Genomic DNA, 14743 nt, shown 5'->3' with positions numbered 1-14743 from the left:
GACTCCATCTCAAAAAAACAATTTAAAAATAAAATTATTTACTAGCTTGGATTGTTCACTGTTACATAATATTTATACTTTTTGAGGAAAGGGACCATGCCTACTCTATATACAAACCATAGATGGTAATGAATATTTAACTATCAGAATGCTTCATTGTTTTAAACAAATCTTAAAATGTGGGAAAGGAAAATATTCTTTGTATTTTAATCTTTTAAGAAAATGTCTTATGAAAAACCTTGTGCTATATGTATTACATTTGTTAGGACATTATCGTTGTTGCTTTTCTAAGTAGAGTGCATGTATGTATACACGTGTGTGTGTGTGTGTGTGTGTGTGTGTGTGTGTGTTTAGGTTTTTCTCCCCCTACCTTTTGTTAGTCATAGTTTTTCAGTGGTTTCCTAAAGTTACTGTTGTGATTGTTTGATGAGGGTTTTAAAAATCATTATTATAAGCCTCATGGAATGCTATGGATATTAGAGCACTTGTTAATACAATCATGCAACCAAATCACCTTGTGTTACAACTATAGTGCATTGTGTGGCTTATCTAAAATCATAGTGTATCTTGTAAGAAATTGAATACTACTGTCCAACAGACTTGAGTATGGTTGTCCAAGATGAATCAGTTCTTTCCCAGTGAGGGATTCTTTTTCCTCTCCCAAGCTACATCAGTGATAAAAAAAATTTTGAGTTGGCCGGGTACTGTGGCTCACATCTGTAATCCCAGCACTTTAGGGGATTGAGGCGGATGGATCACAAGGTCAAGAGATTGAGATCATCCTGGCCAACATGGTGAAACCCCATCTCTACTGAAAATACAAAAATTAGTCTGGCATGGTGGCATGCGCCTGTAGTCCCAGCTACTCGGGAAGCTGAGGCAGGAGAATTGCTTGAACCCAGGAGGCAGAGGTTGCAGTGAGCTGAGATCATACCACTGCACTCCAGCCTGGTCACAGAGGGAGACTCTGTCTCAAAAAAAAAAAAAAAAAAAAAAAATGTTAATGACTAAGGAAATATTTTCTGCGTTTTGGTTCAAAATATTGTTTAGTAATCTTTTATTTTTTGAATTTCTCATTTAATGATGTTTTACTGTAGACATTTTTTTCAGATTTGACTAAAGTGTATTAACTGGACAAATTTCAATACTGTATTAAAATTGTATCCGTAAGCCTATTTATAAGTATATATAGTTCTGATTATAGTATACTGATTTTTTCTTTATTGACATATATTCTAATTTTATTTATAAATAAATTATAGTATTATAGCTAAAATTTATATTCATTTATTTGTGGTGAGTTTTGATAAAGAGTTGTCTAGGTTAGCAGAAAAATTATAAATGTAAGCATTTTCATTATTTTAGAGGAAATTGCAGATAATGTATTGTTTGGCATCAGATTATCTCTTAACTATTATAACCAAAAGTACAGCCACAATGGTATTTTGATACCTTTCTATTTGTTAAATGTATTCTTCCTCTCTGCCCACATCTCTGTTCTTATTTCCTCTAAGGGGGAAACATACGTGGAGTTAATTCTAGGTCTCTGCATTTCATTGTAAGAGATCACAGTTAACATATTTTTTCTGTTGATATAGAAAAAAAAGTTTCTCCTCAGCTGGGTGCAGTGGCTTATGCCTATAATCCCATCACTTTGGGAGGCCGAGGCAGGCAGATTACCTGAGATCAGGAGTTCGAGACCAGCCTGGTCAACATGGCGAAACCTCGTCTCTACTAAAAATAGGCATGGTGGTGCACGCCTGTAGTCCCAGCTGCTTGGAAGGCTGAGGCAGAAGAATCATCTGAACCCAGGAGATGGAGGTTGTAGTGAGCTGAGATAGCACCACTGCACTCCAACCTGGGCAACAAGAGTGAAACTCTATCTCAAAAACAAAAGCAAAAACAAAAAAAGAAAAGAAAAAGTTTCTCCTCTAGTACAGGGATACTCAAATGGTTATATATAGATAATATAAATTTATTTACATTATTTATTTATACTTTTCCTTGTTTTAGAAAAAATTTAAGAGCGCTTACAAAAAATATGTAAAATATATTAGCAAGGTAGAAATTAAAAGTGGAAGCTAAACAATAAAGACAGACAAGGATGGGAACATAAAATGGAAGTAAGAAAATACATGTCTTAACCAACTATGTGTGTGTGCGTGTATACATATACTTGTCTATAATCAAGATATATGCTTTTCAAAAGGGGAAACTTAGTTACTAAATTCTGTGCCTTTTAGATTTAAAAATTATGCTAAAATTTCCATAAGATAAAAGCAAACCATTAACTATTTTTGGTACTAAGACCAGACAGAAATTTCTCTCAGAAGAGGATCTTCTTTTTTTATTATTTTATTTTATTTATTTTTATTTTTTTTGATACGGAGTCTCGCTCTCTTGCCCAGGCTGGAGTGCAGTGGCGCGGACTCGGCTCACTGCAACCTCCACCTCCTGGGTTCAAGCGATTTTCCTACCTCAGCCTCCCAAGTAGCTGGGACTACAGGCACCCGCCACCACGTCCAGCTAATTTTTTGTGTTTTTAGTAGAGACAGGGTTTCACCATGTTAGCCAGGATGGTCTTGATCTCCTGACCTCGTGATCCACCTGCCTCAGCCTCCCAAAGTGTTGGGATTACAGGCATGAGCCACTGCGCCCGGCCGGATCTTCTTTTTTTAAAAAACAGAGTCTTGCTCTATTGCCCAGGCTGGAGTGCAGTGGCACAATCTCAACTTACTGCAACCTCCATCTACCAGGTTCAAGGGATTATCATGCCTCAGCCTCCCAGGTAGCTGGGATTACAGGCAAGCACCACCACGCCCAGGTAATTTTTGTATTTTTCGTACTGATGGGGTTTCACCATATTGTCCAGGCTGGTTTCGAACTCTTGACCTCAGGTGATCTGCCTGCCTTGGCCTCCCAAAGTGCTGGGATTACAGGCGTGAGCCACCGTGCCTGGCCTCAGAGAGGGATCTTCATAAAAAGAATGTTGATATAATGAGCAAATTTTTCTACAGCCTTTTATCAATCACTCACAATTTTCATTGGATTTCTAATAGATGCATGGCATCCTATCAGAATTAATCTCAGGCATTCCTGCCTGCCCGCCTTCCCGCCTTCCCACCTTCCCGCCTGCCCTCCTTCCCTCTTTCCCTCCTTCCCTCTTTCCCTCCTTCCCTCCCTCCCCTTTCCTTTCTCCTCCCCACCCCACTCCAAAAAATCAGTTTCAGTAAAGGAGGCCCCACAGGGAATGAGTACTTTGTGGCTAGTTTTATGCTGATCTGGATTGATCCAGGATAGAGTTTTAAATATCTGAAAGAATGGATATACATTATATGTTCTTGCAAGTTATCTTTTCTAAATATTCTTTCTCTCAAACAAGACATTGATAAAGATAGTATGGCAAATGAGTTTGGCATTATATTCCCTAACAAACACCTGCAAAATACCCATTTGATGATACTGGTTGAACTCAAATCAGACCCACTGTTTGTAATAGACCATTGATCTGAGGGCACAAATGACATTCTCTTGTGCAAGGTGATGAGTCTTCCATTTTGGACAACCATCTCATTATATTTATTATGCAATGAAGTGTATTTGCTAGTAATTTTGTTTAATTTCTACCACATGCAGAAAATTGGAGATTCATACCGTGGCTACTGTGTAAGTGAGACTGAATTAGAAAGTGTCCTAACATTTCACAAGCAGCAAACACAGAGTGTTTGGGGGACCCGTCAGTCTCCAAGCCCAGCCAAGCCTGCTACACGCTTGATGTGGAAATCCCAGTATGTTCCGTATGATGGAATCCCATTTGTTAATGCAGGTACTTTTTTAAAGACTTATTTTAAAAGGTTCAGCAGCAGCAGCCATAGTCCATTGTGAAAATGTGATTTTCCTAAGGTGATACAATTTTATTATGGTAGCTGACAATTGAATGCTAATTGAAATGTATATTAAATTGAAAAAACTTATAGTAAATATAATCAATTACTTTATAAGATTGCATTTTAATATATCAGAATGAGTAAGACTTCTTTCATATATTATACTGAAAAATAAAATATTGAAGTTTCAGTTAACCTGTTTAATAAAATATTAAAAGAGCAATTTTATTTTAAATATGTACATCAGCTGTGTTTTTCCCCTTCAGATTAAATATTTTAGCCTTCTCTCTTAATTAGTTTTGTGGGAGAAATTTATGTCTATTTTATGTAGCTTGTAACTCTGGAGCTACTGTATAGAATTTGTATACAATCTGGAGTTACAGAATTCTGATACTAAAGTTCTCAAGCATTAGGTATGTTATATACAGTATTCTCAGAGACTGGGTTAGTTGTTTACTAAGGGAGTAGTTTCAAGAAAATCTCTTAGACTAGTTAAAGCCCCAAAGAATCTAAAACTAAGCAATTTATTTTAGGACTATGAGGGCACTAATTTAGCTGAAAGAGTTGCAGTTTCGTCCTGCACCTCTGAGGTTAATGAGAAATACTTAAGAGAAGATGAGATAAATGTAACCACTTCTGCCTGAGTTTCATCAGTATTCTATAAAAGAAATGCAACATTAAAAATAAATGAGCTGGGTTATTTATTTATATATTTATTTATTTATTTTAAATATGGTGGCTCATGCCTGTAGTCCCAGCACTTTGGGAGGCCAAAGCAAGAGGATTGCTTGAGCCCACGAGTTTGAGAGAATCCCTGGGCAAAACAGGGAGACCTCATCTTTACAAAAAAATAATAAATTACCTAGACATGGTGGCATGGGCCTGTAGTCCCAGCTATTTGGGAAGCGGAGGTAGAAGGATCACTTGACCCTTAGAGGTCAAGGCTGCAGTGAACCGTGATCATGCCACTACACTCCAGCCTGGGTGGCAAAGTAAGACCCTGTCTTAAAAAAAAAAAAAAAAAAAAAAAACTAACAAATAATAAAATGAACTTGAAATCCTGTAGCATTCCTTTTTCCCATCCTAGGTCTAATCTCCTTAACCCTCCATAGGTAGCTACTACATGAATTTCATGTGTATTGTTCTAGTCTATATTTTTATACTTTACCTTACATATTGTATCTACAATAATATATTTTATTGTTTTGGATTTTTAAAAATGTGTAAATAGTTAAGTATAGATATTGTTTTGCAAATTTTTTTACATCTATTGGTATTGATATTTATAAATCCTAGTTAATCCAGTTTAGTCATTGTATAATATTCCAGCATATGACCAAACCAGTAATTTTCTATTGATCATCATTTAGGTTGTTTCCAACTTTTCATTATTACGAAGAATGCTGTAGTCAAACCTCCACACTATATATACTCTAATGAAAAAGCTGTAATTAGTTTTTCTAGAGTATATGCCTTAAAGTAGAATTGCTGGTTGTGAATTATGCCCATTTCATCTTTACAAGATTATCTTAAAATTGCTCTCAAAAGTGATTGTACAGGTCCAGAATCCTTTTGAAATTTTTTGGACCACATATATTTCAGAATTCTGAATTTTTTAAATGTAATGTGGTAACATTATGGAATACTCCTAGCAGGTATTCTATAGACCAGCAGTCCCCAATCTTTTTGGCACCAGGGACTGGTTTTGTGGAAGACAGTTTTTCCACGGACCGGGATGGGGGATGGGGGATGGTTTCGGGATGACTCAAGCACATTACATTTATTGTGCACTTTATTTCTATTACTACATTGTAATATGTAATGAAACAATTACACAACTCACCAGAATGTAGAGTCAGTGGGACCCCTGAGCTTGTCTTCCTGCAACTAGCAGGTCCCAGCTGGAGGTGATGGGAGACAGTGACAGATCATCAGGCATTAGATTCTTATAGGGAGCCTGCAACCTAGATCCCTTGCATGTGCAGTTCATAACAGGGTTTGTGCTTCTATGAGAATCTAATGCTGCCACTGATCTGACAGGAGGCAGGGCTCAGGAGGTAATGCAAGTGATGGGGAGTGGCTGTAAATACAGGGGAAGCGTTGCTGGCTTGCCCACTGCTCATCTCCTGCTGTGCGGCCTAGTTCCTAACAGGCTACAGACTGATAGTGGTCCATAGTCTGAAGGTTAGAGACCCCTGCTATAGCCAATATCACATAATCAAACACTAATTCTTTATTAGATAGTCATACCAAGATAAACAAATAAAGACTATAAATAACCTCATACAGCTCAGGCCTGGTTTTGCAGCCAAGTGAGTCCTGAAAAAACTGTTTTCTGAGCTTTTTGGATTTCAGATTTGTACATAAGGGTTTGACAACTTGTACCAATTTTCACTCCTGTCAGCAGTTGTGTGAAAATTTCATTTCCCCACATTTACTTCATGACTTAGCTTTGCCAGGTGTTTAAAAATCTTTTTTTTTTTTTTTGAGATAGGGTCTCACTCTGTCACCCAGGCTAGAGTACAGTGGTGTGATCTCGGCTCACTGCAATCTCAATCTCCTTGGCTCAAGAGATCCTCCTGCCTCAGCCTCCTGAGTAGCTGGGACTACAGGCATATGCCACCATGCTTAGCTAATTTTTGCATTTTTTTAATGGAGATGAGGTTTTGCCATGTTGCCTAGGCTGGTCTCAAACTCCTAAACTCAAGCAATCTGCCCACCTCAGCCTCCCAAAGTGCTGGTATTACAGGCGTGAGCCACTTTGCCCAGCCTTAAAAAACCTTTAAATTATGGAAATTTTTACATGTGAATGAAGGTAGAGATAATAGTATAAGAAACTCCCTGACTCCAGGTGTCTATCTTCCAGCTTCAACGACTGTCAGTGTATGGTCAATCTTGTGTTATACCCCTTACACTTCCTCATTCCCTAGATGATTTTATAGCACATTTCAGATATATCATTCCTTCTGTAATTACTAAAGTATATGGTGTATACTAAAGCATATATCTCTAAAAGATAAGGACTCCTTACATATGTCTATACATATATGCGTGTATATATATACACACACATGTATATATCAATCCCATTATCACACTTAATAAGAAAATTCATAGTAACTTTTTAATGTTATAAAATGTTCAGTGTTTACATTTTCCCACTTATCTCACAGGTTTTTCCCCCCCTTAAAGGTTGTTGAAATTCAAATCCAAACAGCATCCACAGACTGCATTTAGTTAATAAATCTCTTAAACTTCTTTTAATTTGAAGATTTCTCTCCTCTTCTAGGTAATTTGTTCTGTAATATTTGCCATATTCTGGGTTTTGCTTATTCTATCTGTGTGATGTAGTTTTTGTTCTTTATCTCTTCTATTTTCTGTAAACAGGTCTAGAGCCTTGATTAAATGCAGATTTGATTTTTGCAAGAATACCTCCTCCCGTGCTGTGTACTTGTTGCCATCTGTGTGTGTCTCTGTTTGTGGTGTTCAGATTGATCAGTGGATTCAGTTGTTTTAGAGTATTGTCAAATGTTTTTATTTTTACCAATCTGAGGAGTATGAGATAGTATTTTACTGTTGTTTTAATTTGCATTTCCCTGTTTACCTGTAAAGTTGAACATCTTTTTCTTTGTTCATTTACTACCTTTTTTTTTCTTTCTGACTTGGCTATTCATAGCCTTTGCCCATTTTTCTGAGTGGTTGTTTATTAATTATTTATGATTGTTTGTAGTTTACATAGTAATTCTACATGGAGAATTACTATGTTATGTATGTTATAAAATGCTATTTCTCACACTACTACTTTTATATTTACTTATGGTATCTTCTAAACAGAAGTTTTTATATTTTAATGTCAGTTTTATCACCATTTTTGTTAGTAACTGGTGTTTTTATTTTATATTTTAAAAGTTTGCTATATCCTACAGTAGTGTAAGATACTCAGCTTAAGATCAAGTTATATAATTTTCACAACTATTTATTTGTATTATCTATTGCTGTGTAACAAATTATACCAAACTTAGTGGCTGAAAACAACAAATGTTAATTATCTCACAGTTTCTGTGAGTCAGGAATCCAAGAGTGACTCAGCAAAGTGGTTCTGCTTCAGTCATCTCATGACTTGACTGAAGGAGGGTCTGCTTTCAGATTCACTCTTGTGGCTGTCAGCAGGCCTTACTCCCTGCCATGTGGGCCTTTCCACGGAGCTCCCTTACCACATGGCAGCTGATTACATCCAGAGAGAGCAATTCAAGCAAGAGTAAGAGAGAATACCCAAATGGAAGTTATAGTCTTTTTATAACCTAATATCAAAAATAACTTCCTATCACTTTTGCCATATTTATTAAACATAAGTTAATAAGTCTAGCCCATGTTCAAGGGGAGGGGATTACTCAAGGGCATGAATACTAGAAGGCATGGATTACTGGGGGCCATCTTAGGGCTGGCTGCTGTATTAACAGCCCAAATAAAAATAAGAAAATAATTATAAAAGGAAATAAAAATATAAATGATATTAATATTTATTAACCAAATGTAATATTTGCTCACTATTTATAAAGTGAGCCATATGTCAGGTGGGGCACAGTGGCTCATGCCTCTAATCGCAGCCCTTTGGGAGGCCAAGGCAGGCGGATCACTTAAGGTTAGGAGTTCAAAGGCAAGTGGATCCCTTGAGGTTAGGAGTTCAAAGCCAACCTGGACAACATGGCAAAACTCTGTCTCTACTAACAATACAAAAATTAGCCTGGCATGGTGGCACACACCTATAGTCCCAGCTACGCGGGAGGCTGAGGCAGGAGAATTGCTTGAACCCAGGAGGTAGAGGTTGCAGTGAGCCAAGATCGCGCCACTGCACTCCAGCCTGGGTGACAGAGTGAGACTCCATCTCAAAAAAAAAAAATTGTATGCCAGTAGACATTCAGTAAATGTGATATTCACTGATTTTCTTACCATAATTATGGTACCTTTGGTAAATTTTAAAATAAACTTTTAAATTTATATGTTTGTATATCTTAGACTTATTAATGTTTTCTTTCCTTAAAGATGTATACTTGAAAGATTTTGACATTGCCACCACCAAGTTACTTTTAATCTAGTGTCTAGAATAGATGGACACTTGAATTAATATCAATAGTTGATTTTGGCCCACAGGGAGTAGAGCTGTGGTAATGGAGTGTCAGTATGGGCCAAGAAGAAAAGGTTTCCAGTTAAAAAAAGTCAGTGAGCAGGAATGCAGGTCTTGTCAGCTCTACAAAGCCACTTGTCCAGCTCGGTAAGCTTTATTTTCTTTTATTTGTTTTTTATTAAGAACTTATTTTTGAATAGCTAATACACATATTTTATTAGGTTTATACAGTACCGAAAAGTATACAGTGAATTCTAAGTTTTCTCTTACCCACGTTTGTTCTGTCTTTAAAGCAACAACTCTTACTAGTTTTTTGAGTCATCTTCCAAAGATATTCTGTGTATATGGATGCATATAAAGGCAGAGACAGAGATCTCCTTCTCTTCCCCTATAAATGTTGTTGAAAATCTCAGTAAAGCTCACTAATATTTTCGTTCCTTAAACTTAGATAGTAGTGTACCTTTTTTCTTGATATGAATTCACATAGATTTATTCTCAATCTGAATGTCTATTGTGGTTATCTACTGCAGAGATATGCTACATACTAGTGTTAATGTAATGGCATAAACTTTCCTTTTTTTCATTCTCAGTGTATCTCAAAGCTGACTCCATATATGTACATAAAAGTGCTATTTTTAATAGCCATATAATATTCCATTTATGGATGAATTATTTAATTCATGTAAGCTGTGAAAGATATTCCTTATTAGTATTATACAAAGCTGCAATTATTAACATTGTACATATTTGTGCACTACTACAAGTGTTTCAGTAGGAAAAATTCCTAGAAACGAAGTTGCTAGGGCAAAGGCTGTATCTTTTAAAAATGTTGACAAATATTGCAAAGTTGCTTTTTAGAGCGATTTTATCAATTTACCAACGTAGTAAGTTCTAGATCGATTAGGACTACAGAGTAGTCATTGCTCTGGGTAAGAATGAAAAATGTGAACCAATGAAAGATTTCACAGTGTCCTTTATGAATCTAAATTTTTTAGACATGGAAAGTATTTTAAGACTTTTTAAATATATTAAAAGTGTTTTAAACTATTAGGTAAAATAAAAAATTTAAAAGATAATATGTAGTGGTTGGACTTAGTTGATCTTTGAAACACTTTTAGTATCATATCTCATGTTATTAATACCTCAGCATTCTTGGCCGAGCATGGTGGCTCACACCTGTAATCCCAGCACTTTAGGAGGCCAAGGCGGGTGGATCACAAGGTTAGGAGTTCGAGACAAACCTGGCCAACTGGTGAAACCCCGTCTCTACTAAAAATATAAAAAATTAGCCAGGCGTGGTGGCGGGCCCCTGTAATCCCAGCTACTTGGGAGGCTGAGGCAGGAGAATTGGTTGAATCCAGGAAACGGAGGTTGCTGTGAGCCGAGACTGTGCCACTGCACTCCAGCCTGGGCAACAGAGCAAGACTCCATCTCAAATAAAATAAAATAAAATAAAATAAATACCTTAGCATTCTCAAGAAGTTTTTAAAGCCCATTTACAAGGCTTTTCATATTTAATCCTGTAATATTAACTTTAGGGAATATTTAAACCTGACTGTGAAACAAACTTTCAGTTGCTTTTTTTGTTTTCCATTTAGCCTTGACTTGAAACTTTTATCAACTGCTTCTTAAATATAAGCAATATAAAAACTTTAAGTATTACTTGGGAAAAAACCTCTACATGTGAAGAAATAATTTTATTTTCCTTCATTCTCCAAGTACTTTTTGACTACCTACTCTGTGCCCAGAAACCACATTGGGTGCCATGGGAAGGAGGGAAACCAAAAGAGGAATAAAATTTTACTTAATCCCAGGGAATGGTTCAGGAAAAAAAAACTAGTAGACAACATGATAGTATAGAATATACTGTGAAATATATGATTTAACTACCTATTTAGGTATTTAAAGAAGGAATATATCCATACAAATTCATGGCAGGAAAGAAAGTACAATTTAAACTGGATGTTGAAGTTTAAATTGAATTTGGGTGGGTAGAGAGTTAGAAGGGTGATATTGTAGGTTAAGAGAACCATATAAATAAAGCTACAGAGGCCGGGTGCGGTGGCTCATGCCTATAATCCCAGCACTCTGGGAGGCTGAGGCGGGTGGATCACTTGAGGTGAGGAGTTTGAGACCAGCCTGACCAACATGGTGAAACCCTGTCTCTACTAAAAATACAAAAAAAATTAGCCGGGCATAGTGACACATGCCTGTAATCCCAGCTACTGGGGAGGCTAAGGCAGGAGAATCACCTGTGACATTGAATTATCAAGTGGATTTAAGTAATGAAAGATTGGAGGCACAGGCCTGAAAGGAGGCTGTTAAAGTAATCTAGGGCCAGGCATGGCAACTCATGCCTGTAATCCCAGCACTTCAGGAGGCCAAGGTAGGCGGATCACCTGAGGTCAGGAGGTCAAGACTAGCCTGACCAACATAGAAAAACGCCGTCTCTACTAAAAATACAAAATTAGCTGGTAGTGGTGGCACACGCCTGTAATCCCAGCTACTAGGGAGGCTGAGGCAGGAAAATCGCTTGAATCCAGGAGGCGGAGGTTGCGATGAGCTGAGATCATGCCATTGCACTCCAGCCTGGGCAACAAGAGCAAAACTCCATCTCAAAAAATAATAAATAAATAAATAAATAAATAAATAAATAAATAAAAGTAATCCAGGCATGAGATTCTGCCTTCCAGGAGAATGAAGGGAAGGCAAATCTAGGGGAAAAAAATGGTAAAGTCTGTAAGTACTTAGTTATTTTTCCTCAAATCATGTTTACTTTTAATTTGCTAAGTATTAATACAACTGGGAATGTGGCATATATTTTACATAAGCCTCTGAATACTTTACAGATAAATAGAATTTTCTCTAAGCTTAAATGCTTAAAGTACACTTCTGGTTGATAAGATAGATTTTCTTGAGATTATAATATAATGAAACAAATTCTTCTTTATCTTGTATCAAGGATTTACATTAAAAAGGTACAGAAGTTTCCTGAATATAGAGTTCCTACAGACCCCAAAATTGACAAGAAAATTATCAGAATGGAGCAGGAGAAAGCTTTTAACATGCTAAAGAAGAACTTGGTAGATGCTGGTGGTGTTCTTAGGTATGACATTTTTATAGCTCTTTTATTTTACAAATTACCTCAATTTCCAATAATTATTTTGTAAGGGAAATTATAGTTTTCCAATTATTTCATTAAGTAACAGTTTTATAAGGTAGAGATATCAATAGTTCCCTAGATATTAAATTGATTTGCCACTGTGTAAGCCATTGAGTTTCTCACCCCAAGTTGTAGATAATTCAGACCAAAGAATTATACCATACCGTATAGCATATACTCTGTATACCATATACTATGTAAAAGTTTTTCTCAAAATGACAGACATATTTAATATACTTTATTATATATTAGTACTTTGTTTTAGATACTTACTATGAGCAGAAACTGCAGCCGCCTGTCATTTTTTTTAAGCTAATCTTTGATTACTTATGGCAGCCAGAAATGAATTCTAAGCCCTACATAAAATTCCATTTTACACCTTTTATGCTTTAGGTTTTAAATGAGAAATATTAGCATTCTTTTTTACTTTCCTTTATGTGTCAGTCCGGGTGAATGATTTGTTATTGTATAATGGATTTAAGTGTATGGAATATCGTTTTTATGTGATCTTTAAAAAAACTTTTAGGTATGTGAAAAATAAATTGAGTCAATAATTAGATCCTTCAATGAAAGTCAAAAATATCACTAAAACAATTAGATCCTGCAGTTTGAAGAACATTGCATATAATTTTTAAGTAGGCAGTTATCAGTCATTGTAAGAATTTTATACAGAAATATCAATTAAAGCAGTATCCTACCAGATTAGTTCATTTTCCTACCGTCTTTTTTTTTTTTTCGCATGGCTCTCCAAGATATCTGCATTCACCTTTAGTTAATTCTCTTGCTCACTTGGCCAGCAGGAGCTGGGAGTGCTGTAGAGGCAGTATGTTGAGCTCCTGTGAGGGAAGAATCAACCATAAAGTTCAATCTTGACAGGTTCTATCTTTGATTGGAAGGATGGTAGGTGTAACAGAGAAGTGTAATTTGGGGCAAATGTTTGATGAATGGGAAAATACGCAGTTCAAAAGATGATGATTTACAATGTCTTCTCTTTATTTTGTGGTAAAATGTACTTAATATGAATTTTCCCGTGAACCCAAAATAATACAATTAATATGAAATTTAAAATGCCATTTTCATATATACTTAAAATTCCTCTATCTCCCTCAACTGTAGGACCACAGTGAAAGTCTATAAATATTTACAAATATTTAAATTTAATTGGATATAAGATAGATCTTAGAAGTTAAGAGATCATTTTAAATTTTGATATGAAATAACCATATATAATTTTTTCTTAAAGGATTAATCCTTCTCTTTATGAGTATTAACCTAAGTAATTATGATTCCTACTTTGGTCTAATAGTATTAAATAATTTTAATGTTTAAATTTTAGTAATTTTAAATACTTTCTCTTACCAGGTGGTATGTACAGTTACCTACACAGCAAGCTCATCAGTATCATGAATTAGAGACTCCCTGCCTCACTTTGTCACCTTCTCCTTTTCCTGTGTCTTCTGTTGAAGAAGAGGAAACTGCAGTTAGAGATGAGAATTGTGCATTACCCTCACGTTTACATCCTCAAGTAGCCCATAAGATTCAAGAATTAGTATCACAGGGAATAGAACAAGTGTATGCAGTAAGGAAGCAGCTAAGGTACAATAGAAGAGCATTGTTCTTTTACATTTTTCAGTTTTCTTTGTTGCTTTAAATAATACAGTGAACATTGGAGATATTTTCCAAAATATATGCTGTCAGGGTAGATAAGGAATATAGTTTATTATTTTATTAAGATCTTATTTATAAACTGATTGTTTTCTAACAAATGTTTGGCAAGCAATGGTGTAGTATGGTTTATTATAATTCTGATTACTCATTTGAGACATTCTATATTTGGATTTGGCAAATTGGACTATTTCTAAATGATGTATAAAATGAATTAGTTAATAAATACTTTTAGAGAAAAAAACCTTTGTAGAACCGAAGATTTTAAAACCTAGGCCAAGATACGTATTTCAAACTATTTGAAATGCAGTTAAATTTTATTACAACACGAGAATTTGGATAATTCTTTGTCTAATGAAATTTTATTTGTAGTACTCTGGTCTAAGTTTTTTGATCCTCAGGAAATAATTATATAAGTAATTATATAATTACTCGTTATGTGTGTGCCAGGTACTGTGCTAGGCTTTTTACATGTATGATCTCATTTAGTCTTACTATAGCACTATAAAGTTGTATATTTATCCGAATTCTACACATGAGAAACTGGAATCTCAGAGTGGTTAAATAATTGGTTTAAGAGGCAGTGGCAGAGCCACGCGCAGTGGCTCATGACTATAATCCCAGCACTTTGGGAGGCCAAGGAGGGCGGATCACGAGGTCAGGAGATCGAGACCATCCTGGCCAACATGGTGAAACCTCATCTCTACTAAAAATACAAAAATTAACTGGGTGTGGTGGCATGCACCTGTAGTCCCAGCTTCTTGGGAGGCTGAGGCTGGAGAACTGCTTGAACCCTAGAGGCGGAGGTTGCAGTGAGCCAAGATTGTGCCACTGTGCTCTACCCTGGCAATAGAGCAAGACTCCGTCTCAAAAAAAAAAAAAAAATTAGAAAAGGCAGTGGCA

General features: G+C 35.9%; 1 protein-coding gene across 8 annotated transcripts in view; it reads left to right on the top strand.

Moving 5' to 3' along the window:
* Nucleotides 1–14743, top strand: part of CARF (calcium responsive transcription factor) — a 92208-nt gene that overhangs the window by 62417 nt on the left and 15048 nt on the right. For 7 of the 8 annotated variants that reach the window (XR_004441617.1, XM_033230665.1, XM_033230660.1 and 4 more), the window contains 4 exons: nt 3637–3826; nt 9039–9159; nt 11975–12118; nt 13538–13771. Coding sequence is in view for 7 of the 8 variants with exons in the window: in XM_033230665.1 (XP_033086556.1) it covers nt 3637–3826; nt 9039–9159; nt 11975–12118; nt 13538–13771 (689 nt within the window). In the remaining variant the exon portion in view is untranslated. The remainder of the gene's footprint in view (nt 1–3636; nt 3827–9038; nt 9160–11974; nt 12119–13537; nt 13772–14743) is intronic. The other variant, XM_033230667.1, reaches the window with a different exon arrangement.

The sequence above is a fragment of the Trachypithecus francoisi genome, unplaced genomic scaffold (assembly GCF_009764315.1).
Source record: "Trachypithecus francoisi isolate TF-2019V2 unplaced genomic scaffold, Tfra_2.0 Lachesis_group13, whole genome shotgun sequence".
NCBI classification, from domain to species: domain Eukaryota; kingdom Metazoa; phylum Chordata; class Mammalia; order Primates; family Cercopithecidae; genus Trachypithecus; species Trachypithecus francoisi.
This window is presented reverse-complemented; position numbering and strand designations above follow the sequence as displayed.